General features: G+C 38.8%; 2 protein-coding genes across 2 annotated transcripts; one reads left to right on the top strand and one right to left on the bottom strand.

Annotated features, from left to right (window-relative positions):
* Window positions 1–403: 403 nt before the first annotated feature.
* LOC140937690 (coiled-coil domain-containing protein 87-like) lies at window positions 404–20,506 on the bottom strand. Its single transcript, XM_073387254.1, has 34 exons — window positions 20,296–20,506; window positions 20,093–20,162; window positions 18,188–18,237; window positions 17,801–17,914; window positions 17,415–17,486; window positions 17,089–17,117; window positions 16,122–16,189; window positions 15,796–15,877; window positions 15,205–15,340; window positions 14,416–14,502; window positions 14,216–14,303; window positions 13,865–13,904; window positions 12,696–12,732; window positions 11,161–11,239; window positions 10,999–11,039; window positions 10,185–10,234; window positions 9,837–9,900; window positions 9,310–9,360; window positions 8,960–9,132; window positions 6,064–6,088; window positions 5,435–5,476; window positions 4,959–5,060; window positions 4,658–4,774; window positions 4,327–4,487; window positions 3,896–3,935; window positions 3,437–3,553; window positions 2,968–3,080; window positions 2,543–2,658; window positions 1,687–1,937; window positions 1,468–1,593; window positions 1,233–1,347; window positions 1,077–1,138; window positions 797–877; window positions 404–627 (listed from the first exon to the last, which is right to left on the bottom strand). Exons 1-34 carry the CDS (start codon window positions 20,344–20,346, stop codon window positions 463–465), a joined length of 3,015 nt encoding a protein of 1,004 aa, XP_073243355.1. The 5' UTR covers window positions 20,347–20,506; the 3' UTR covers window positions 404–462.
* On the top strand, window positions 20,383–26,539 carry LOC140936759 (ubiquitin-associated protein 1-like). Its single transcript, XM_073386245.1, has 8 exons — window positions 20,383–20,439; window positions 21,049–21,150; window positions 21,892–21,948; window positions 22,215–23,159; window positions 23,558–23,773; window positions 24,704–24,802; window positions 25,007–25,179; window positions 25,723–26,539. Exons 1-7 carry the CDS (start codon window positions 20,383–20,385, stop codon window positions 25,142–25,144), a joined length of 1,614 nt encoding a protein of 537 aa, XP_073242346.1. The 3' UTR covers window positions 25,145–25,179; window positions 25,723–26,539.

The raw sequence follows: 26,539 nt of genomic DNA, 5'->3' as shown, positions 1-26,539 counted from the left end.
GATTTCTAGATAGTCATGAACTTGGTCGAACAAAGCGAGAACGTTGCAAACCAGATTCGATGACAAGTCCGTGAGAAAGAACGGACAACAAAGGGCTAGAGCAAGGTAACAAGTTCCTTGATCACTCAATTACCTTACTATTTAGTAACTCTTCAAGTCCCAAGGGTGATCAAAATCTATCATCTCCGAACAATATCAATACAGGATCAAAAGAAAAAGTAATGAGATTTTAAAAAATGATCCCCTACAGGTTATTGCTTTGATCTTTTAACAAAATCTCCCAACAACTAATTCTCTAACAAAATGTAGAGAGAAGGGTTCATGATAGAACAGACAAAGAGAAACTCCCATTAACGTCAGTTTTGTTAGGTGGGAACTGTTAAGCATCATTTCAACCGAAAAATCGTTTCCGTAGCATTTTATTATATACAAACACTCTATTATTTTAAATAAACATTTCATTTACAGTATTGTATGTGCTGGAATTGGGGGCAGATCCGGCGAGTTGAGAGTAACTTCTCTCATCTTTACAAGCTCTTTATCCATAACCTGTTGCCGCCGTTCCTGTTGTAACCAATAAAACATCTCGGTTCGATCCAGGCTCATTTTCTCCAAGTATGGACGACCCTGTCGAACGAAAAAAGGGTTACGAATTTCAACTGACTAATATTTTGGTTCGTTCACTTGTTTATAATTTAGAAAACGTATGACAAGAAATTCCCCTTTAAACAGCCTTTAGTTCATTCTTGCACTTATCGACATTCGCTCCGCTATGATCATACCATAACCAGCATACCTGAAATGTGACGATGTCTCCAAACTGGCTCTGAACATCCGTGACCGCCCTTCTGACGTTACTATCAATTTGTGACAGGCGCTGAAACAAGACAAAAAAACACATTCATATTATTTGCCACCGACATGACGCGATACCAGTTCTTGTAACAACTGTCCTATAGTCCTAACTGTAATTGCAAACTTTAACTCGGGATACAAGTAAACTCAACGTTAAAATTTGAGGCGACACAATTTACCGATAATAGCTAGGCCATAATGCCAAGGCTATTATTGCTTACCTTGTTAAACGAATCTCTTGTCTTGGACTCGCGGATTCTTTCAGCCGATGAGCCGATAGTACCTGGTGTAGACAATTGACATAATTCAACCACCAGCCTAAACAAATTTCAAGGAAATTTCCAGTTTCCTGTTTGAGATTAAACGTATATTTTTACCTTTGACGAAAAACCTGTTAGGATCTGAGGCAGCTCTTTCGAAGTCCTCAAGCTTGGTCATTAAACTCTCGCGCTCCAGTATGACCTCCGTGGCTATTTCCCAGGAGGCAAGAGACTGTAACAGTAAGACCAGTCGTTAAACCGTGCCTAAAGAATGAGTAGTGTCCCGAGCTTTTCCAAAGTGAAAGCAAGAGAGAATGATTGTCTCTTGAGGACCAACAAAGCCTTTCCTTACCTCTATCAGACGCGTACTATATGGGTCTGCACTATATTTTATTGCCATGTCCAACCTTTGAGCATCTGGCATACACAGTAGCATCCATATCCTTTCCAAGCGCTCTTGAGGCGACAATGAACCAGCCTACCACAATACAAAACGGTAAACCATTACTTGAGCTCGCTGAGAGGGAAGCCGAGAGGCTCATAAGAATTGTAAGTTTATCTTAACACTTGCCTCGCTTGTACTAGCGCTTTCTCCTCTGGCAGTGGTGGAAGCTTGAGTCATAAAACCAACAGAATTCACTTTCAGTGTAGCCTCCAGTTTATGCTGGTCTGAATTTCCAGTCGTGTTTGATCCCAAGGACTGGATACTACTAGCAGAGCGAGCCAGTGGCGAGCCGACCATTACAGTTGGCTGTTTACTTGGTGTGACTGTGCCCGGCACAGGAAGATACGTGTCCTCAAGGTTGGCCATGAGTTCTTCATCTAAAAAGTTCAAATATATACTTGAAAAGCATTATCTGTGGTAACAGATTTTTAAAACGAAAAGTATTCACACATAAAGCAGACATGTTTGAAAAGGGGGCTGATACCTTGCTTAGAAAGACACAGTGGCATTCAGTATGGCACAGGCAATAGAACACACTGCCCCAGATTAACCATCCTTGTCAGTGACACACTGTGATACATGTAACAAAACTAGGAATATTGCTTCAATTCTTATAGCTTTCACTTCTTATCACGAACGAGTCAAGCCGCGGGAACATGATATTCGCTCCCTAGATGTAATGACTGTCGCTGGGTTACCCTCTTCAGTATTTTATGCTGTGGCCTGTATACACCACCAGGGTGAAGACAGACAAGAGGAGAAAAGTGCATCCTCCTCTCCCCACCCCCGCTAACAAATATAGCCTTTAGTTAGCAAAAGACCTCTGTTTGGACATCGTGCGAGTCGTAGGTCACGCGCGCGCGGGAGAAGAAGAAAGGTCTCTTATGACTGACAGTCTCTTTTCTTCTTGAGTTCGGTACCAGCTTTCTATTGTATGGAGTGTTCTGATGCTTTTAAGAACTAACAAAGGGAAAATATTTACCATTAACATCAGGTTCATTTCCAAGTCCTCCCAGGAGAACACTGTTCACATTCCATACACCTGGTTTATACTCAGATTTTAACGATTTCAGTTCAGCTCGCTTTCTTTCTCTTTCTCTAAAATCGGAATAAACGACAAAACTTCCATTCCAGTCTTTCTCATAAGACGAAAAAAAGAGGCAATGTGAATTAACAGATGAAATACATTCCAACCTCGACCCCAGGCTAGGCTGGATACATTCAATTTGCATATGAAGGTAGATAGAAGTGTCAGCCGTCTCATTGACCCAGCCGCCCTACGCAAGAAAAGCCCCGTTGAGGACTGGGATGAGGAAAAGGCTCACACTTCAGTAGTCAAGTTCGGCCACTTATTTAGACTGCTTCTGAGGATGCGGCTAGTTCATGAATTTTCTGGTCAGCGTGTACCTTATCAAAGCCATTTGAAGAGTGTCTGGACGATCCTCGTTCCCATCCCCCTCGGCATCTTCCTCGTTATCAGAGTCGTATAAATGAAATAGCAGCGACATATAGTCATTTTCCTGCAAAACACATGGCATTTTGATCGACAAAACGTTTATTTTATACACTGTACATGTAAAGTAGTCGAGACAGCAAATTCGCCAGTGATGACTTTGTGCATGTATGGTTTTTGCGTTCAAATGAAAACAATTAAATTGATCATGGTAGGTTCAGACTAAAAATAATTGATTACAAAGTGTAAAACTTAAACACAAACAAAGAAAAAATGGCTTGGTAAAACCGTACAAAATATTGTAGTGGTGCTTGAGGTAATAAGCATTTCTTAGGAGAGTGAACAACCTCAACCACTGGGCTTTTCCCCATTTTCTAAGCGAAAAGCGCTTGGGGGGAGGACTGGGTTGGGGAGTGATCGTACCTGTGTGGAAAGGAACTTGAGGAAGTCATCTGTAGTGATAGTACTGCGCCACCAGGCCAGCCAGGAGTTGTACGATCTATTACCATGACCATTGTCATCACCCTTTTTCAGTTTTGCCTGCGGAAACAGACCCTCACATCATAAATGACCCAGGACCGCAGAAAGAATAGGACGATAAAACGCTTGTGTGTGACAAACACGGCAGGGCGATTACTTGCGTGTTTTGTTATGATCTTTTCGTAACATTTATGTTTTCTGGTCTTTTGTAAAAAAATATCTGTTTAAAAGAACGTGAAGATTCCTGGAAAGTTTTTTCAAACAAAATTATTGTCACGCTTGTCACACAATGTTTGCCGTCTTCTTCCCTCTCCCGTCCTATTGCGTACGTTCACTACTTTGGTTGGCAAGGCATGTATTAAGGTGTCTCGCAATGATATACTGACTAGTAAGTTTGCTAACCTGCAGTATGTCTTCTCTTCCAAGACCGCCAAACTTTGGACTGCAACAAAAAATCATTATGATCAGTATTTCTCTCTCTTTGGTAGTATTAATATGGCTGCGCACATACAGGTAACACATACAGACGTTTAAGTAAGTGAATAAGTTACCAAGTCAGTCAAATCAGTTTAAGCCACTGCGCAGTAATCTGCGCAACCCTTCCCTGTGCATCCTCGTCCCCAGGTCCCGTCACTTCGTTTAGTCACGTAGTACGTTTGTTATATTGCAGAATGTAATTCTAAACTCTTGATTCGGTGGATTCAACCTAACCCCGGCCATTTATATGGAAGATACTGACCAGAAATTCCTGTGGTACTATTTTTCATGTAGAATGCACCTACCACATCCTTGTCAAGCAAACGCAACATAAGTAAACTTAGTTGAAATTGTACCTGTTTCTCCAGTTGTCGGCGGTGCTGTTTCCCCATGGCGGTGGGATTTCTTTTTTCAAGTGTTTATTTATAAGGCGTTCCGCACGAGGTTTGTCCAGTGAGGAAGATGATGTACATAAACTAACCTCGGCCGTACTGGCGTGCCTTTCCACGTACGTATCCTACGATGAAAAGAGCGATAAAAAGTGGCTTATCTTTTCGCCAAATAAGAACTGTATGGATACCCTTGCATTAAAACGCAAGGAACGTGCACATGGCATAGCCGAAGTAATGCAAGTTACAGCTGGCATTCACGTTAATCAAGGGAACCGAGATTTCTCGGTCAACTCACTTGATCAAAAAGAAGATGGTCTGTTCCTATAGTCTTGATTATTTCTTCATAAACTTCTTTGATTTCTTCGCCTATGAAAAGGTTTCTGTCCAGCCACTTGACCATGGGCGCATCGATCTAAATCAAGGTGAAAGCCACATCACCAACACAAAAAAATTATTATTTTTGCCTGCCTCGAATAACCTACAGTGGTGAGAAGAATTTAGGTCTTAATCATGAAAAATTATCCTCTACGCGTCGTAACTTCAACTTCCTTTTTTGGTGTTTAAAATGCCATAAAACATTATGCCATATTACGTACCTCTCCTGTCAGGTCGTTGTAAACTGTTGGATATCTTTTCAATGTCACTGACTCCTTGTTGACTCTATTGGACACACGAACATCGGAGGCTCTGACTACAGTCTGTAGAAGACAAGACTAAGTTCAAAAAGCGTGCTAGAAAAGCCATGCAGATTTTTTTCTGGCCAAACATAAAAACTTCATTTTAAAGACATCAAAACGGAAAAAAGGAAAATTCAGCTCTGCAACTGAGTCTTCTTTCTATAAAAAGCTACAGACTTCATATTATTGCCATTTTCTACAGACAGCACACTCTGCCTCCGTGCCATTTTTCTTACTCTACAAAAATCTGTTTAAAACTGCTTTTCACTAAAACAGCTTTTGACAGTGTTTTTGCTGTCAACTGATGCGACGAGTGGGGCATAAGATAGTGAGGCACTTTTTCAACTATTATTCTTATACGTGTTTAAACTACACCAGTTGTAGTTAAGTCTTACCTTATCTGGAAGCCGCAATGATACTACAGTAGGCTGAGGATGCTGTGGAAAAACAATTCAGCGCCGACGTTACAAGAATGCATCAAGACTTTGTCTTTCAACAAATACGATAAAAGAACAAGAGTAAGACTAATTAGTTATCACGTATTTAGCATCAACAGCTCAAAATTTTCCAACCTCCTCCTGCAGGCAAACCTTTTACAGCTTTTTTTTGTCCCTTTGAGAATCAACACATTGATGAAGTTTCGGATCATTATACATTTAGCAAAATGTTGGCTTAGGGGAGGGGTAGGTGGGCAGTTTCCCAGATACACATAATGATCAGAAGTTTCACGGCTGTTACAGACGTATGATTAATCAAGGTTCTGGCCATAAGACTATATCAAATGACCTATGGTAAAAGCCAATTTGACTCTGAAGATGACTATTGTCCGCACAGGTCGTCAAAACGTCAGACACTGTCAACAACAGTCCTATTCAGGAATACGCGCGCCCGGACGATCATAATCATGCAACCTACTTATGAAATGACTCCTTGGTTCAAACCTTCATTGTTTCATCGAACTACAGTTACGATAAGGAGGTTATTACAGTTTGCATTATTCATATGGAAAATGGAGAATACGTACCTCTTCACCGGTAAATTCTGTTATACTGGAATGTAAAGAAAGAGAAACAGATGTAATGATAAGCTATAGAGCAATAACAGTTGACTGTTTCTTAGTGATTACACACGTAAGCAACTTTCTAACTATGAAGCATCTTGGTTTACAATTGATGTTGTGATTTAGACATTTGCTTTTTAAGCAACCACATATTTTGTGAATGTCCCTTCAGGAGGTTTTTAATATGTATTTAGAAATACGTGGCTGCATCCCTATCGCCACGCATGAAAATTGCCAACTAATCTAACTGTTGTCAATAAGGATTTTAAACTTATTTTACTTAATTAGAAATACCGATACCCTCTCCCATCCCCTCCCCTCCCCCGTTAATCTAAAATAACAGATTGATTGAATTCATTAATCACGACTGTAACACTTCATGTGGACTGATTCCAGTGCAGTCATGAGCTGGACGTTCAGATTTGTTTTTGATCTTCGGCTGTTTGACCTCCAACTTAGTGTGCCCGAGCATTTCAACTTGGCATTCTAGTTCTTTACAGGGAGATGATACTATCATCTTCAGCGCTAAATTGAAAAAGCTTCACCCTTCTCTCAAATAAACCCTCTTCTATTAAGAACATCACCACCTCCCCCTTAAAACGTGCTTGAAATAAATACCCCAAGCCTTAATAGCGGAGCTCCACCCGCGCGCGAAGCGCGCGCGTGGACGGAGCCCCATAGCTAAGGAAATGTGGTAATCTACCCATCCGAGAAAATTTGGTAATCACGTGACCGTACGCCCGACCGTCCGTCCGCACCACAGGGAAACCAATGTTTACTCTCACACTTTCTAGCTAGTTTGGGAGCCCAAGAGAAAACTAATTGCACATCAATATTGTGATCAATTGACAGCTGTCAAAACAGGATATCCGCTGACCAGTATCACCTGACTGTACCGCGGGCTCAAGTGTCGACTAATCGAGGTCGAGTACTTTTTTGAAGTTATCCGCTGACAAATAACCAGTTTCAAATGATCGCAGGCTCAAGTCTATTTTTTCCAATGATTCATATGAAATATGTTGTGTTTATGTCACTATGGCCCCCCACTGTCAAGATTTTGATTTCAAACTGACCTCGGACGCGAAAATTCAGCCACTTTTTTAAAAATAAAGGCGGGGAAGACCTTTTCTTACCATGGTCACGCGTTGGTCACGCTCTACGTCCAATTTTTGTACTCTGATTGGTCAAAATGTGACAGGTGAGTTCATGCGGAAAATTTATGCAGCATCTTGAAAGTTGTTTACTTTGACAGTAAAAGCTGACAGAGTTTGGTGTCAACTTGTGATGTTTTAAACTGTCTAAATCTTTTTCCACTGGATGTACAAAATGAAATACAGCTGCTATCAAGAGTCTTCTGTTATCCATGGCTGGTTTGTTTACTGGGTTTTTGGTTGAGAAATGCGTCGCTTGTCAAAATTGGGTAATCTGATTTCGGATGGCATCGTTTTCGTCTTTCACCTTGCTCAATGCGTAAGAGGGTTTAAAAGTCTCAAGCAACTATGGCCTTCCTTGATATCTTTCAGGAACTGAATCTCGAATAGTAAGCCTGAATAATTATTGTATTTGATATTTGTTTTTGTTATATCTAATTTCATGAAGTCGAGCACAGTTTATGCGGCAAGTTTTTGCACGTTTGTTGAGATTTGAGTCAATGATCTGATCTAGTATCAGGTTTGATATAAGCTTACAGAACTTTAAATGGCCTTCAGATATATTTTCTCACGGCAAATAGAAAAAAAAACGTTCCGAAGAATATTCAGTTATAAATTTGGCTGTAGAAAGAAAACTTTGAGTGATTTTCTTGTTTCGAGGAGTTCATCTTTGAAAACAAACAAACACCGGGAGGCCGGCTGAAAGTAAACCAAAATAAACTTAAGCTTAAGCTTTAAGCTTAAACACTCAGAATTTTTAGAGACACTTTAATACTTGTCTTCGTGAATGAAAATTGTTGTCTTTGTAAATGTTTTACCGAATTATATTTCTCTTATTGATTGTTAGTAGTCTCTCTTGCAATTTTAATCGCTTGTCTGTGGTGTTCGTTTTCATCGTTCATGAACATCGCTTGCAGGAGTACTCAAAAATGTCGCGCGTATCAAACGCTTTATAAGATTACACATCGTTATAACTGGAACCATTAAATAACAAAAAATAATGGTAATAAATTCGTTATTATGTTGAAGCGTATCTCCATTAAAGTTCACTCAAACACTCGACCACACTGACAGCTCGCACTAAAAATGAGAAGCGGCTGGCCGTATGAATGATTTTGGAAATTTTTTGAACGGTTTCGCTAAAAGCCCACGATTGATCGTCCTGAACATTAAAAAATTGTGAAATGCCGTATTCTGTCCGAGGTCTGTACGATAAAAAGTACTGTTTCACCTCAGATGTGAAGTATAAAAAGTATAAAAAGTTGCTTTACACACCCTCAGATGTGTTGGCAAGAATTTTTAAAGTAAACCTCTCGAACGCAAAAAAATGCGGCCTGATTTGTTTTCCAAGAATTTGTTTTCGAGGCCTAATCTACTGTGATCAAGAGCCATTATGGCTCTTGAATGTGATAGAAGATGTTTGCTATTTTTTGGGTGTACGTATATTTAGGCTATCAACTCGATGTAAGATGTTTCACTCTAAAATAACTTATCCTTTCCCTCAAAAGTCACATGAATGTGCCCTTAAGTTAACTGATTTGTGGATTACAAGTTTATTGTTTGATTTAAAATATAAATTTATTAATGAGAGCTTCGCTTTTAGCCCTGGCTAAATCTCTATATTAAAGAATTTATGGTATTTGTTTCATTAACCTGGAAAAGAACATCAACGGGGAAGAATAATTAAGCATGAATTCATGAAGCCTTACTTCTCATCCATTACAGTAGGATCATTGGCAACTGAGGACGCTTCTGTTGATCTTATGCTGGACGTGACACTAGCCGCGTCATCTTCATCATCTTTAGATCCAGCTTCAGCTTGAAGTCGCCTTTGTTTTCTTATATCCCGTTGTTTGTTAGTGGAACTGTGGCGCGCAAGTGCCTGTGCGAAGAAGATGTAAATTGGTCATGCTTTTATGGCCACTTTTCTCTTGACTTGATTGTCCTATGACCGTTGAGGTATGACCAATCGTTCGTTAAAAAATGATGATTGACAAGTTAAGCGATCAATCGAATATTTACCAGACATCGATAATTAGTGATGTGAGCTTATTCTTACCTGTAGCAAGGGCGGAAGATCATCAAGATCTTCCTCGCCTTGAAGTCTTTCCTGAAAGAAAGAAAGATTGGTTTCGTTAATTCTTCATTTCAATTCCCCCCCCCTGAATCCAGACAAACATGAGATGAATTAAGAGAGGTCACATGAAATCACAACAACGTTTCTAAGACGCTGATGAAAACTTCGAAAATTCATAACCATCATCTCCAGTCACAGACAGCTGTAAATTATCCTCGTACAATTATCGTCGCTTTTAACTCACATTAAAATCATTATTCTAAGAGGTAAATTGTCATGGTAAAACAGAGATGATGACGCGAATATCGCTGGCAAACCGCACCGCTTATTCCGTTAGCTCAGGCGTTTTAGGCCTAAGATATACTTTTGAGCCATAGAGAACCCTAGCTCACGAAATTTTAGCGGGCCATTGTAACCAAAGCAATTTTATTTGTGAGTGAATATCGCGCAATGCTACATGCTAGCGTAAACTATGTCAAATGCACACAGTGTATTATTTGGCTACTTACCTTGGGTTTTGAAGGGGACAGAAGCTTCATCAGATCTTGAGAGGCGCGGTCTGCCGTACCTGGCCTAAAAAACGTAAATTGCTTACTTTTTAGGTTGAAAGCGTTCACAAAGATCCCGTTGAGCTGAAAACTAGCTAATCCTTAAATGCAAGAAAAAGCTCTCTACCGATCAAAAACATCTGACAATCGTCAGATGTATCAGCCGGAGGATACGAGATGAACATCTCCAAATGGCACTTTTAGGACAGAGTTACGAGGCCGTTTTAGAAACGGTTATAACCAGAGTGAATTTATCTACCACCGCAAAGATGTGGCGGTTCGTAAAGGTTCAACCATTTTTCAGCTTACTTTGTAACACTTGTCCTCTCAACATCGCGTTCCTGAAACTTGTTTTCTTCCTAAAAAGCAAAAAGTAAATACAGTTAAAGCGTAAGCGACCAGCTCAAGATACAATGCCTGTGAAACCCCGTTTGAACCGTGGCTTAAACTTTGTAATGAAAAGCTCTAGGATAGTAAGCGACCACTCCCATATAAAGCCATGAACCGCGGCCACTTTCAGGATTACCCAACTGGACTTTTCCTTTGTTTTTAAGCTCTCGTAAGCGACCTCTCAGAGTCTTGTTCATATAAATCAACACAGTAATGAAACTACACACTGCGCTAATAGTCTAAAGAATTGGACGTAAAGTTAGCCGTGTCTATATTACATATAAAGACACTCATAAACATTGAATTCTTTTGGTTTTTCTTTATGAATTTTAAACGACTGAGTTTCTGAAGCTCTCGTAAGCGAACACCCCCTATTGTTTTACCATGCGGTCGCTTGCGACAGCACATTTTCGTAAGCGACTAAGCTCCAGTTACGACCACTCTTTCGAATTTCCGAGGTGGACTCGGCTTACGAGAGTTTCAACTGTAAAAAGAGATTCCAGAACTGAATCCAAATGGCGAAACCGACGTTAACAGCAATTTATCTCGGGGTGCTACATCCTCTTTAGGTTGCTGAATATTTCTGTCGGTTTACCTGTTCGAAGCCTGACCAGATAATTGTTAAAAACTTGCGACAGAAGATCAAGCGACGCTTCCCTTATTGTCAAACTTGTCAAGCCAATGCAAGTGTTATAAGCTATTTTTTTTACGAAACGCTATTTTGAATACAAACCATGAGTTTAGTTTCGCTTTGACTCCTCCTCATAATATAATCTGAGAGAAAATAATAATAAAATGATCATATTACGCCTTCACCATCTTTCATGTGAGCGGGCACTAGGAAAGTTTTACATGTATATACAAAGTACAAGTACATTCACTATCTGTCGATTACCTTGCATTTCCTCTGGTAAAATACCAAGCTCTTCAAAGACAGCATCTCTTGAAAACAGCTCTGGTAACGACGCATATTTCTTAAACAGAGAGAAAAACGCTCCCTTAGGCCTGTAGTTATTAATAAGACTACTTAAAGTGACAGTTATTTTGATAAAATGCTCGCGGGATACGGAGGCAAGCAGCTAAACACGAGAAGAAAAAATTCGAGAAAGACTGTCAACAACGAAGCGGACATATTTAATAATACCAGAAAAGCAATCATGGCAGGCAAGTTAAAAAGGAAATTTTTTTATTCGTCCGTCGATAAAGTGTGCGCATTCTATAAATAAAACAAAATACAAGAGCAGATTAAAGAATGGCAATCGAAGAAGAATTAAGAAATGAATTACGTTAAAAGAGTATCACAGAAACAAAGAAGAAAGATAAAGATAGAGGTGCAAATGCTGTAAAGTTTACTTCAAAAGAATGAGAAGACTTCCATGTGTTTCCATCGTGATACTTGGAGAAAATGTGAAACACAAGACGGCCCTTGGGAGGCGGATCTGAAGAATGAGATGGAATGAGGACAGGTATACAACTTAAAGCACTGAAAAGAAATACCATACAAACACACTCCAGTCCGAAATTAATCCCAGAGAGAAAAGGAAGATATGACACCAAAACTCATATCCAATAAGTAGAAAAATAGATGAAATGAAAGCCTTAACTTCAGAGGCGTATCAACAGAGCTACATAAAATAAGGACAAAGTCTTATTTTTGTTTCTTCATCGAACAAGTCAACAATAACCAATCAGTTGAATAAGATTTAATTTTATCACGTAATATGTGCCTAAAACGTATTCACGGTTAATTTGGATTGGATTAATTCGCAGGTACCATATGAGGCTAGCCTACGCTACAGCCGGTCCACGCACTCGTCAGGGGCACCCAACGACAATTTTTGGAAATTATCTGTTCGGAAGACGATTTGAGGTCTAGAATTTTTGGAACATTTTTTGTTAAATTTCTTGCTTGCCTGCCTCTCCTAGGATTTTCGACCCCCCACAAATAGTATAATTGCCCATTTTTAACGGATTTTTACCCTAAAAAGGTCACCTAGAATTTTTCGGGAGCCTTTTTTCTGGCTGAAATTTTTGGAGAGGTAAGTTTTGATCCCTATAATTTTGGGATCATTAGACTTTCAGCTAGGAAATCCGAACAGATGAAAGATTTTTAGGGGATAAAAATATACCTATAACCACCGTTTAATTACTAAAATACGTTCAACAATGCTATTTTTAAGTGGTTTTGAACTATATTCTTGTTGGGTGCGCACGCACTCGTCTTAACCATTTGTAAGGTTTAGAACGTCTGCGATGCAGGCAATATGAGGCACGCTAACATGGAAAACATTGTTAACAGTGGTATAAAACGCTTTAAACAAAACTGATTGTGACTCTATGTAGATTGTACCCACCAGATAAATCAATTATATACTACCACTCAGTTAAGGAGGAGAAAGAGGGGTTATTGACGTAACCAAGGTAACCTACTTGCTGAATTGAGCGAAATATTCCCTCATCACCATTTCTGAAAAAACAATAAAAAATTGTCTTAGTAACAATGGACAAAACGGGTAAATGCAAAAACGAGTGCAAATACAGTGTAACTACGATGTTGGGCCTTTGTACTCTTGATGTTGGTTCTGTAACGAAGTGTAACTTTTATTGTCATATGTTCCTCGTATATTATTATTCAATGATGTACACCTGTACCATGTAAACTTTATGACTCTATCAGCCCACCCTTTGAAGTTTTCGCTTTGAAAAGTGTTACTGGCAAACTGCATGTTAAGGACAAAGCAATAATAAGTCATGCCATGGGGCTGTGAACATATCCTCTGATCAGTCCGTCTAGCGCTAGCCTGCAGGCAAGCCCTCAGCTCCCCACCCCCCCCCCCCCCCCCCGGAGCCCCTAGAGAGCTTGCTCACAGGGTAGTCTGAAGACTCTGCAGTATTACTTTCTTTTCAATGGTGCAAAGTAGCTCATCTACAAATTGTTTCACTACTCTAACTGCCTATTTCTACCTTATAGTGCAGTTTCGTCTGGCTCGGTTTAACATAGTCATTATTGGTGTAGCTGCAATCCATCTCCACAGCTGCCTAGCGTTCCTGAGATACAAAGAATTGCTCTGGGCTGTCTAGATGCTTGTATTAAGGAATGTTGGTTAAATGAGTATGACTCAAGCACAGCAAAGTGTACCAATAACTAAACCTTTATTGCCAGCATAAGGTTAAAGACACTTAGGGCAGAAAAAACTTAACGTGCAATGGAATATCCCCACATGTGGAGTTGTTAGAAGATACTGTATGAACACGACGCGCAAGACCATTAACTAACAGATTTCTGGCCTTTTCTTTAGTAAGGCTTTTGCCTAGTTACTTATTCCATGGTAAGAAAATGCAATGAATTATGAAATAGTGTTTTTAAACCTGATAAAACTGACCAAACTTTTACACACCATTTTTTTCAACAAGAAAAACTTTAAAAACTGGAACCATACCAAGAATATCATTATTTTGAGGAATGAACAGATCCAGAGAAAAAGGTGCAGATGAGCCTTTGCCTTTGTCTTTGCACTTGTTGGTGATTCCCGTTTTATTTTCCAATATTATTATTATTTTCAAATACGTCATATCAAGTTTCTCCATGGGTCACGTACCTTTGCTGTGATAAATCATCTTCTACAACAGATCCAGAATCTGAGAAAAGCAACAAAAAAGATTGTTAAATGTGTGTTTCACTGCATTAAGATACGGCTATTATTACGACCACAATGTTGGGTACAACAGCAGAGAGGTCACAGTTACCCATATTAACCTATGTGGGAGTCTCTTATATAAGTAAGAACAGAGACTACTACATCAATCATGAGGTCTCAAAGTTAGAAGTACAGATCATAGTACCTATGGTAATTACCATAGTAGCCTCTGGCCTTTTAAAAGGTTCATGCATGTATGTGTGTGTAGGAAAGGTGGAGGGGAGCAAATTCACATCACTGAGAGAGAATTACCTGATGCAGATTTCTTTGGAAGCTGGAGATGATGTGCAACAATAGTATGGTAAGAGCTGGAATCTACCTGAGGCATTTTTTTCTGAAGCTGCAAAAACAGTAAAAACAAACAAACAAATAAACAGTGCTCGAACTCTAGTCGAAGAATATTTTTTCCATGTACAAGTATACGTTTATCACCATGGACACATCAAACTTACATCACTTAACTCACGATCAATCAATAGTTGTCGCTTCTCTTCTCTTGAAAGATGCACTTTGTTTTTCTTGTCTTCATCCTGCCTCATCTACGACATAAAATGTAAACAATTTCTTTGTCCAGTTTTAGGTAGCCTGCGTGCAGACGATAATTAAACTCTGATTAGTACCGTCTGCGAAGCAGCGCAGAGATCCTTGTTCTGGACCCCCAACGGACTCAACGAATTACCGGAAGTGCGTTTCGAATTTCCCTTCAACCTGATTGGCGATCACGACAAACAAAACAAAGGCCTTTTTTAACTGGCCAATCGTGGCGCGTACTCAAATCTGGGTACACAGCTGGAAGTCCAGAACAAGGATTTCGGCGCTGTTTCGCAGACGGAGTTAACCAAAGTTTAATTTCGTCCGCGCGCAGGCTAGTTTTAGGGACTGAATGCAAAGAAAAAGGCAGATAATCTCCTCAAGACAATTCATGTCCTAAATTCTTCAGAAATGAAAAAAAAAATAAGACGAGTTGGATCAATCATGAAGTAGTTAAGGATAAATATTTTGTTTGTACAATTTTGTATTATCGCCATGATTGCCTGTTGTTTATAAACTTGACTGAACATGACTTGAATGAAAATGAAAAACTTGAATAAACTTGAAAATAAGTAAGTAAGTAACAACTTTATTTAACGAGGGTAAAGACATTGATTACTGGTCACCCAGTAGTTTTCATAATGGCCCTCCTAAAACGCGACTCATTACCTTTAACTCGTGTTTCAGTTGAATGGCAATTCTGTACTTACCACAAGCGGTCTGTAGTGCTTTGGGGGAGGAGTACGCAAAGCTCGGCTAAAAGAAAACCTGCTGGAAACCGTGCTTGTATCTAAAGGGTGTTTCATGTCAGCAGCAAGATTACGTTTGATGCTCAGTACATTCAGACTGAAAATTAAATGCAAATACAATTAAGCACAAAAGTATCAAGTTAACATGTAGTTAAATGAAATTTAACACAGTTAACAACTAGGAGCGCAGGCGTTGGTCAGCGTTCAGTGTGGTGGCTAAAGTGCGGTCAACCTTGCTTGCATCATCTCCATGTGCCAGTACTCTTTGTTTAACCTTTGGATCATTCTTTTACTCCCATCCCACTCCCCCACTTTTTTTCCACTGATAAATCAGTGACAGGTGCCTGGTTCTGTTGGAGTGGGAAATCATGGTTGGAGGGCGGGGGTTTAAAAGCCATGGGGGCATAACTCTGTCTAGGGGCTGGCTTTGCCAAAAGTGGAAGCCCCTGGACATCCTGGGCATCCACCTCCACTTAGAGCAATGTAGTAAATAAATACAAATAAAAAACAAAACATTATGCAGTTTTGTTAATGGATGTCACAGTGGCTTACGTTTTACTCGCTTCCAATGCCAGCTGAGTTTTTAGGCGACTCAGGTTTGCAGGCCCACTAAACACTCCTCTTTGGTTAAGTTCTAGAAATAAAATCAATAAGACACAATTTTTACATTACAGGGACTATGTCCATGGACTATGTCCACTGCCCAGGAAGTACATTCCACAAGGATGACAGGGGTGCTCACTGTAGTACCTTTTAGGGGTTGCAATTTGTGGCTCTGTTACCACTTAGGGTGCTAAAATCTAACCAGACTGCAGTTAGAGCTGTTATGATGAAATGATGGGTACTATTGCTACTTTCTGTATCAATATACAACTTACTGTTAGCTTTGTCCAAGTACTTTGCAAAAAGTCCCTGAGTGATTACAACAATCTCAATTGTCAAACGTCTGAAAAAAATATAAAATTAATAGTGAAAGAGAGCTTTGATTCCACCTTAATCAAAGTCAACCTTTCTCAGAAAGGGGTTGGCTTCTTATTAGTGAGAATTCAGAGAAACTCAAAATCTTAATCATAGAAAAAATTTAAGGCAAGTAATGCACAAGGGAGAGATTTTAAATATCAATATTAACAAGCATTTGTATGGAAAATCACTGAACTGTGACTGCATACCAAGAGCTAATTTCCTCCAGCCCTATACAAATTTTTCTATTATATTATGTGGCTTACAGAAATGAGTTACCCATTTTTTTCCAAATACTGTATTCCTCGACTATTTTTTGCCACCAAAAGGGGGTGGTTATTATAAGGAAGATGAATATTCGAGGGAGGCAATTATTTCAAATAATGCTCACTGGAAGTTGTGCCCTAAATATTTTGTGTCATTATCCCATTAAACTATATAAAAAATAATCACCTCAAATAAATGGAACATGGGCTTTTCAAGTGTTCCAAATTTGGTCCCTTGATTAAATATTTTTTAATTCCAGTATCCTCGGCATCAGAGCTTAAATCGCCACTGATCAATTTTGCTGGATCAGACTCCACTTCAGCCTTATCCTTCTCCGAGAGGGGTGGAGCCGGAGGCCAATAAGGAGGCGATTATTTTAAGCATTTCTGTCAAAGGGGGCGATTATTTGAGCGAGGTGAATAATCAAGGGACAGCTATTGTTCGAGGAAAGACGGTATCTAAATGATCTAGTAGTGTGCTTGCATTTATCCACCACTTGTCTTCATGAAAAACTATTTCAATTTTTCGGCTTTTAAAGACTGCTACCAATACATGTATGTAGATTTTAATCTTGTATTCAATCATCATACACCATAAACCTGAACCATGTACGTGTACCTTTGTAGTTCTCTGTTTTGCTGACCTGTCTAATAAAATGAAGCGAAATGAACATGTATCAGTTGAATATCAAGAATTGAGTAACTTTTTTTACATAGTTTCCAATATTGCACAAGTTGAAAAATAATTGAGTATGGGGTATAATAACTATAGGTACATTTGAAGCACTTTCATCCACTGAAAAACTATTGATATAAAATTCCTTTAAAAAAAAAAAAAAACAGGTATGGTCCTTACGCCCCTCAATGCCTGTCAACATGTTTAACAACAAACCCAGTAAAATTAAAAAAAGAGAGGTTGTATTTTTAATGCTATAAATCAGTTACCAGGAATGGATCAGGAGGACCTCTTTGAACATCTCTCCAGATGTTGTTAAGCTCATTCATGAGAATTTCAATCTGTGCGGAAAACAAAGTATGATTAGACTCTTAAATGATCCTGCCTATATTAAAAAATAAAAGGCAAAACAGTATACTACAGTTTTTGTGGACTGGGGGGGGGGGGGATTTTCCAGGTTATCATTTATCATTTTCTTCATATAAAAAGATTGGTGAAAAAAGGTTATTAAACTAAAAAAAGAACTTAAGGTACATTATGGGAATACATGTACCTGATCAACAAAAAGGAAGGTACAGAGTTCACTTTCAAAAATTTATAGAACCTTTTCTCCTCAACAATGTGTACTATATATGGATTCGGGTTGTGGGCCTACCAGTTGCTGTTGGTCATTAGATGTCAGTCCATGTATTCCATCTTTTGGTGATAACCTTGGACGTACAATCTTGGCAAGGGCACTGAATGATGATGGAGGACATTTAACTGCATCCTGAAAAAAATGAATAAATATACTGTAAATTTGTTCGGGCTGAAAGTGAAGACTTGGTGAAGTGAAGATTAATTTTCTGCTAATAATATCCTTGGAATAATTTAATCCTGAACTTAGAGACAAGGTACTTGCACAGCCCTCCTGGTGTAGCCGGGATTCACACCATCTCTTTGTATTGGTACATCAAATCCTGAACTGGCATAACAAGGGGAGTAATTTTGCTTTTAATTTATGAATTCTCCTCGCTACATGCAGTTGTAGAATGTAAATTACCTCAATGGGAGTGAGTGGTCTTTCAACTTCAGGGTTTTCATTGCCAACATCTGTTGAATTTGACAGTATTATTTTAAGTTAGTGATGAAAGTGTTCCATTTAGGTAATCTTTTTTTTTTATCTTAACGAGGCTGTTCTCTAAAAGACATGTAAGGAGTCCATTGTCCTGAACCTGTAAATGGGGCCAGCATTAATCCATACAAAAACCACTCTGTGGGCTTAAAAAATGCATGCAAATGACTCTCTCCTCCATAGAACCCTGGCTCTTTGTGTTTTAGGGAGTTTGGGGAGAGGGAAAAAGAAATTTTGTGGCAGAATATTTTCACTTATTTCTATTTGTTAATGGGAATACCTTGCAGGAGCCTCTGCAGGGAGAGAGTGCAAACGAGCAAGGAGTAAGGATTGAGGAGTCATGGAAGGAGTCATGGATGGGAGGACAACAGACGTGCCCTCTTTACAATAATATATATTAACATGTTAACAGTAAGCTCAGATGCCAGCATTCAAAAGTACCACTGGCAGCAACTATCAGTTCATTTATGAGTTTACTGTAACCACCCAACCCATGACGTGAATGAAGTGTGAAGGTTGGCCACACCACAAGGGTCTACGTCCCCTAGTCTTTTCGAACAGCGGTGTGGGTTAATTCTTTTATGTCCCACAAGAACAGATAAGTGTAACTGCTGTGAGACAGGACCTACAGTTCTTTGTCCTTATCTGAGAAGAAAGTCTAACTGTTTGCAGATGTCATAGCCCGCAAAAACATCCGTTTCTCCTCGCTCTTCGCCGCCGGGGACGTTTCATGAGGAGGAACATCTGCGACTCAGCTGCAGAAATTCCATACTGATTACGCAAACCAATGTTTACATAACAAATCTAGTAGTCATGGGGTTTTAAATATAAATTTGTTCAATTTTACGTGTCTTCTGGTCGATTTTGGTAAAGTGTTGTGTTCATCTGCTAACGAGCTGCAGCAAAACTCAAATGCTTCTTCTAGAGAAGACTATATTGCACAAATATTGACTGTTTTGTTAGAGATTCTTCGCGTTTACTGATGACTTGAAATCTGTCCGGAATCCGGTCAGAAGCGCTGATTGGTTGACAGAGTAGTTACATTGTTTTAGCTATTGTTTATGAATGACAGAATTTCTGTCGCTGAGTCGCAGACGTTCCTCTGCGCGAAACATCCCCATCGGTGAAGAGCAAGGAGAAAGGGATGTTTTCGCAGGCTACAGATGTCATTACAAAGGCAGTATTTTCTTCTCAGTTATTTAAAGACCCTGAGGGCTTGTCTGGCCGGTGTTCGAGCCCGCAACCTCCCGCTCAGCAGAGTCCGGCACTCTCCCAACTGAGCTTAAACCAGGTGGCAGTTCTGTCAGGGTAAAATACTGATAAGGAACATGGCCATGACACAGCAGCATAAGCCTGAGAGATGATGACAAAAACACAAAGATGGGACAGTGACAAAGACACTCACAAATAAAGCATTAAAAAAGCAAGATGGATATGAGATCTTCTCCAAACAACTGAAGTGAAAGAATAAGTTTTCAAATTCAAACAAAGGACATGCACAACCCTCCTAAGAGGGCCTCTGCCTGGAGACTAGGTGATTTTTTTAGAGAGACTTAAAAGAAGCTTATGTTTAACATTAGTAATGTAAAGCATGGCTTTTATTCATATGTCCCTCATAAGTAAAAACTTCAATGAATAATTTAAGGATATAAAATTATAACAAGTATCAGTCAAAATAAAGTTAATACCCTGAATAAAGTATGTATGTATGCTATAAATTTTCTTTAAAGTTACAGCTGTAATGCCACTTTATCAACAACTAATCAGAGATATTGTGGATAATGAGGGGTAACTCAGTTACAATGCAAAGCTCCAAGTCTCACTAATATGTACCTGTGTTGTCCTCTGGTTCAAAGAGACTTAAAGGACCCGCAAGATGTGTAAATCTGGCATGAAAGTCTCTCTGTTAATGAAATCAAGAAACTAATGTCAGAAAATAAGTAAACTTTACTTTTCGTTGTACAAACCCTCATGCATTTTAATTCGCCCGTGCAAGAAGCTGAAACCACAACAAAAAGTCAATATATTAAACTTACAGAAGTGAATGGAGGTCTTTCTAGCTGATAAAGCCTCTCTGTCTTTGACATTATTGCACTACTTTCAAAGACATCTCGATTTTCAAGATGGCGACTATCACTCGCTATGGCAACAAAAAACTGAGCAATTTCAGACTCCTTAGGGTAGGGTGGAAATGAAATAGGAAATTCCTGGCGACTATGCAGGGAGGGGAGAGGAAAGCGGTCTGCGAAAGAAGAGGGAAATGTAGTTTGCGTTATTCAGTTAGCTCTTTTGTTTTGAGGAATATCATGAAATTGAAATGACATTTTTATCTGCGTGAACAAACGCTTAAAATAACTATTTCATAATAAGGTTCAGAAGAATAAGAACAACGCAGGCTCGTGCAAGCACAATGACATCATTCCCGGAAAGGTGCAATATGGCGGACGACAGTCTTTTAGTCTAAGTTCGCCTGTTACTGTTTGGTTCATCACAAGCTGGCTTAATGGCGTCGTTTCAAAAGACATTTAGAAAGAGCGGTAACCGTAAGTTTAACTCATTTCTTATTCCTTCTGCACACTATTTACCCGAAAAGATAGATTTCCTCTATTTGATGGTTTCACGTACAGACAGTCGTCAATCTAAATTGCACCAAATTTGCTGACCGTCTTCCATTCGCTATCAAAATAGTTTTTTGCATAGCTTCAGTGCGGCCAATAAAACTATTAGCTTACAACAATGTAATATAAGATAGGAGGTTTATGACATTTGAAGTTATCGGTTAATCGAAGATTCGATGTTTTATTTGGTTCCATTTCACAGATCATGCCGAGTTTCATTCGCTACAAGGGGTAGAAATTAAAATCGGAGGAAAGTTCAGACCACCGAAAAAGGTAAAGTATGAAAAGATCTTGCTCTTATATCGGTTGCTTTCCATTATTTTTTCTCTATCTAAGCTTCTTAATTCAAGCTTATTTATCATGTACAATAGGTGGCTTTGTTTTTAACAGAACTTTCTTGAATCGATCCCCAGGTGTATCTTTCTATTATCAATAATGTATCACAGTTATTTACAGGGTTATAGACAGGAATTTTTAATAGGAAGGACTAACACCAGCATGTTGCTTAGGTTTCAGTTTTGGGATGGGAGCTGCTCCGACCTGGGGTTTTGAAATTGCGCTAGGGGTCACCCCTTTACTGCCTTTACTACATGTATACCCTTGATTTTGGGCCATTCACAAAACTTGGATAGGATCAGATCAGATCCAGCCGTGAACCCTTAATATTGTTGTTGAGAGAGTAACAGGGGTTGATCCAGTGTGGTCCAATCAAAGTTTTGTTGATGCCTCTTGAGTTAGCTATTTATTTTTGTCTCTGAATGTGGCAGTGAACACTCAGGGCTGTTGCTAAGATTTTAAGATACCAGGTTTATGCATTTAGTAGGGAATTAAACAGCTTGGATGTTTTGTTTTTTCATTCATTTTCCCTTTTGTTTCTTATGAAAGTAGCCAGGAGTTACCCTTGTAGTAGCTGGGGGAAATCCCTAGGCCCCCAGCCCTGCATGACAGCCCTGAACATTAGCACATATAATATGTGCATTTGTATAATAATACGTAATGTAAAACTATTTTCAGGTAACTCTGCCTGTTGGATGGCAACAGAAAGATCCCTCAGGTGTACTAAGTTTCATGGTAAGTTGACATAAATGTTTTTAAATGGATAATAAAGCTTTCTTTAATTTTAGACTCTAGTTGACAATGTGGACAGATTGTAGATAACAACAATAAAACTTTAGAATAGAGAAAGGTTTAATTCTTTTATTTTTAGTTTTGTAAGCCCACTCAAAGATATTCTCAATCTATAATGTTTGACAGTATTTACACTGTATGTTTGCTGGTTATAGGAGCTGACTTGACTTCAAATCAATATTCTACACTATCTTTATGGTCTTTTTTAGTATGACTTCAGACTTGAAGAAGATGTTGTTTCCAAGTCTGAGGCACTAAAGGCCTCAAAACAGGAACAGCCAGAAATTTCTTCCACCGAAGCTCAAGTTACAAGTGCATCTGTGGACAGTACAGATACAGCCACAAATCATAACTCAGTTTTTTCTAATGTTGGAAGTGAAATCCTCCAACCTGTTGTGGCTCCTGGATTAGGACATAAGAAGAAAGACAGTTTTGGTGGGAAAGGCAAGAACGCATTTGATATTTCGGACTTTGAAGGCGATACTTCAACTCCTTTTGAGCTAGTAGAATTACAAACAATAAATGACATGGATGAACTTAAGAATGTCCTCCAACCCAATGCTTTACCAGCAACAACATCAGAAAATTCAGCACCCAGGATGGCCTCTCCTTTGGCAACTACAAACAATGTATCTCCAACAAACAACGTGTCTCCCTCAGGGAATTCATTAGTTGATATTTCTGGTCTTCATATCGCTAGTGAGGCTACAGCATCTCTTAATTCTAGAGGCATGCCTGTGACTAATGTTGGTACAGAGGCAAGTTCAATATTGGTGGATATTGGAGATTCACAACCAGCTAGTGTAGCTCCTGCAGCTGCAGTTCCTGCAAGTAATACTTTTCAAAATACTTCATTATCCAATACAAACAGACCTTTTTCAAGAGGAGGGTTGTTGCCACCTATTGGTCAGAGTTTTCCTTCACCAGTTCCTCAACAACAGCAAGGACAACAAACATTACCAATGCCTGTATATAGTAGTACAACTGGTAGTTCACTACCAGGAGGAATAAATAGCTTTCCAAGTAGTGTTGCTCCCAGCCAAGGACAGTATCCAGGCATGAATAGCTGGAATAGCAACACACAATACAAACAATATGGTGCACCTACTACTATAGACCAACAGTGGAATATGCCAAGATCTCCCGAAGTCCAGGTTGGTGTGGTTGTATGTCTGGTAGCTGGAATATTCAATATTTTCATAACCTCACATGTCTATGATAATGTAGCTGAACTTCCTAGTATTGGTAATGATCCAGAATATTTGCAGTCAAGGTTCAGATGATGATGCTTGCTGAGGCATAACGGAGGTCATTATTTTCAATCTCTTGCTAGAGACAGGACAGTCTGCAATCCCCCCTCCCCCCTCTCCTCTTCTCTACGGGTGACTTGGTTCTAGGTCTTATGAATTCTGCTAGTGCAAACACAGCAAAGAGGGTTAATTAACATAGAAACAAAAGGCTTAAATTTTGCATCTTAACATCTGTCTGAACCCTGACGTTTTCAACATGAAGTTGGAAGTAACAAGTGTGAGTATTTTGCCTTCATTTTCAGATACCTGGAGGTCGCTTTCCTTCTCCTTTGCCACCTATTGGAAAGCCATGTGATGAAACTCTTAGCAGGCAAACCTCTTATCAATCCTCTCTGGCTGATCCCTGGCCTGTCCTAACAGATGAAGAACAATCTTATGCTAGGAGTATTATTAGCATGGGTTTCCCAGCTCCTCGGGTGGCTAGAGCTGTACAGAGACTTGGAACTAACGATAAGGAGGTAAGCAGGCAAACAGGGAGTGAGGATTGAGCACAGGCAACAGGAAAATAAAAGAATGCAGGGAACAAAACAGAGTATTGGAAATGAAGTTACTGAGAGCTGGGCTGGGATTCCAGTTGGTTTTGTTGCCATTTTTCATTTTCCCATTCCCTGTGCTTGTTCCCCTTTTTAGTGACATGGTCCGGTACAATGAGACAGTTTCAGCAACTAGTCTGGAGGTGAATTGAGGTGTGTGGTACAGTGGAAACTGGATTTAACAAACCTCAATATAACAAAGTCCTCAATATAACGAACTATTTTATTTAGCCTGGTAATAGTAAAATATATGAAAAAGAACCTCGATACAACAAAACCTCTTTATAATGAACAAGTTTTGTCAGTCCCTTTGCCCTTTGTTAAATCGAGGTTCCACTGTAAGTGGTACTGTCGACAGTAAAATACCCTCCACCTCACACTAGAGAAGACAAGACAGAAAATGTTATTATGATAGGTATCTTCACAGACAATGATTAATTTAAGCAACTAAACCATCATTTGGTTGTCTGGTTTTTTTTTTTCACTTGTATTATTTTGGAAAGAACTAATTGTTTAAACAAAACATTACAATAAAAAGGAAATATCCACAGCCAACAATCATTCACACTGTAATGCGTCTCAACAGTCACCATCGGTGGTCTTGATTCAAGGTTTCTGATACTGAAATATAAGACTGTACATATGAGACTAAAATAATAATAATTTTTTGTAATAATTGATTGTATCTCATTCTTCAGAACAAATCTTAGAAATTATTTTAGTTCACTTGAATGGGACTGTACAAGACAGTGTTTTAAAAGTTTTTGGTTTATTGATACAACACAAATATAAATATAATACTTAACACACTACTGACTGATCAAACAGCAGCCTGAATTTTCTACTATCTTGCAGGTGTTTGAATTTCTAATTACCGTAAATGAACTGTGCGAACAAAAGTACCCAGCTGATTCTGTGGAAGTTGCTCTTGTATTTAACTCAGAAAAAGCTAAGGTATTGTTTTACATTAATTGTTAATTTGTAACAGATGAATTCCTTATACTTTTCAGTCAAGTCAGCTGTAATGCACTTATACTGTAGCAGTTTTGGGTCTTTCTGGCAGAAAACATGCAAAAAAGCTGACCTAATTTTTCTTTACACATAGTCATGCTGAAGAATGTGTTGATCTTAAAATTATTTTATCTTATGTTATTGTAGGCAGTGGAATTTCTTGAGTTGGTGAAAACTTTTAAAGAATATGGTTTTAAAGAGGAAAATATTCATGAAAGCTTAAAAGCTGCTGATAATGATAGAGAAAAGGCTCTGGAGTATCTAATGACACTATCTTCTACATAACAACTTCTGCTGAATGGATTGTACAGCTGCTGGAGGTAATGAATGCATGAATGTGTTATTCTAGAAAAGAAAAAAAAAACTAGTTTGTACAAGTTTACACATGTAGCAAGGATAAAAAAAAAGAAAAAAAGAACAACCACAACAATAACAAGTAAAGATTGATTATCATTAGATGAGAAACCTTTCTCCTTGTAATACATGTATTTAAACTGAAACTGTAGACTGTTCACATTTCTCTGGGTTTTTTTTTTTGTGTAAGATTTTCAGGATTGAGTGCTTGGTTCACTTACGTACCTAGGGATGGGCATCAGGGTTTATCCAAGATGGCTGCCCATAACACAAAGCACTTGATCTTGACAATCTTACTGGAAAATAGGAGACTGTGAACAGTCTACGGAAACTGTTGTTTTAGTTACTGTATTTACATTGACAAAGTAAAATCCTAGTCAGTTTAAGGAAGAAGGGGTGGGGGATATTAATGCATGACTGCTTGTTACTTCACACTTCAAAAAACTTCAGTGGTTGCTCAGTTTTCATCTAGCAGTAACAACAAGGTTTTTGTCTTTTTTTTTCCCCAGGAAGACAGTTCACCTGCATTTTACCAGCTGAGAGAAAAATTTAAGATGCACAGTTGCTAAAAATAATAATACCCTAAAAGACTATGTAATAATAATTATGGTTATACATACATGTGATACATGTACATAATCAGCTGACCTTATGGCGCGATGCTACAGTGCGCTGTGTTTTCTTGTACCACATTAGTCAATGACAAATGTGCTGACGTTATGGAAGGCTTCATTTGTTTGTGCCCTTGAAGGCAGAGTGAAATAATGTTCAAGAATGAAGGTTGTTGCACCTCTCCTGCCACTTAGACCTTGTGTCAAATCTAAGGCAGGAAATTCCACCTGTCTCTCTTTCTGTAGGAAATACAAAAACGCAAAAACAGCTAGAGAGAGACTAAAAAAACGCTACCAATGTCTGTTGGTAAACCCAACTAAATTACTCAAAGATAACCTTCCACTGTGAAAAGAAGGACTCTGCAATAAGGTATTACTTCTGTTCACACAAGTGATCTCCTTAAGGTTGTAAGGCAAGCTGGTGGATCTGAGATCTTGAGAGGCAAGGCTGTAACATTAGTGACAAGTCCTGGACTTAGTGAATGGTTTAGGTTGTCCTATTTTAGTTTTTGTGACACCCGAACTTTTTTCTTTAAAGTTTCCTTGGTAGTTATAAAAGTATTGACCTATTGCAATGTTGCAAGTGTTTTGAACAACAGGTGGACATCTAGACTGATTAGCAAATCTCAATTTTATTTTAATTTTATGAGACAGTACATCCATGGGGCAAATAAAAGCTTTGAAGTGATGGTTTCACATTAAATACAGGCATGTA

This window comes from Porites lutea, chromosome 5, assembly GCF_958299795.1.
Source record: "Porites lutea chromosome 5, jaPorLute2.1, whole genome shotgun sequence".
Classification (NCBI taxonomy): Eukaryota; Metazoa; Cnidaria; class Anthozoa; order Scleractinia; family Poritidae; genus Porites; species Porites lutea.
Note: the sequence above shows the minus strand (reverse complement) of the source record. Positions and strands in the feature narration are given on the sequence as shown.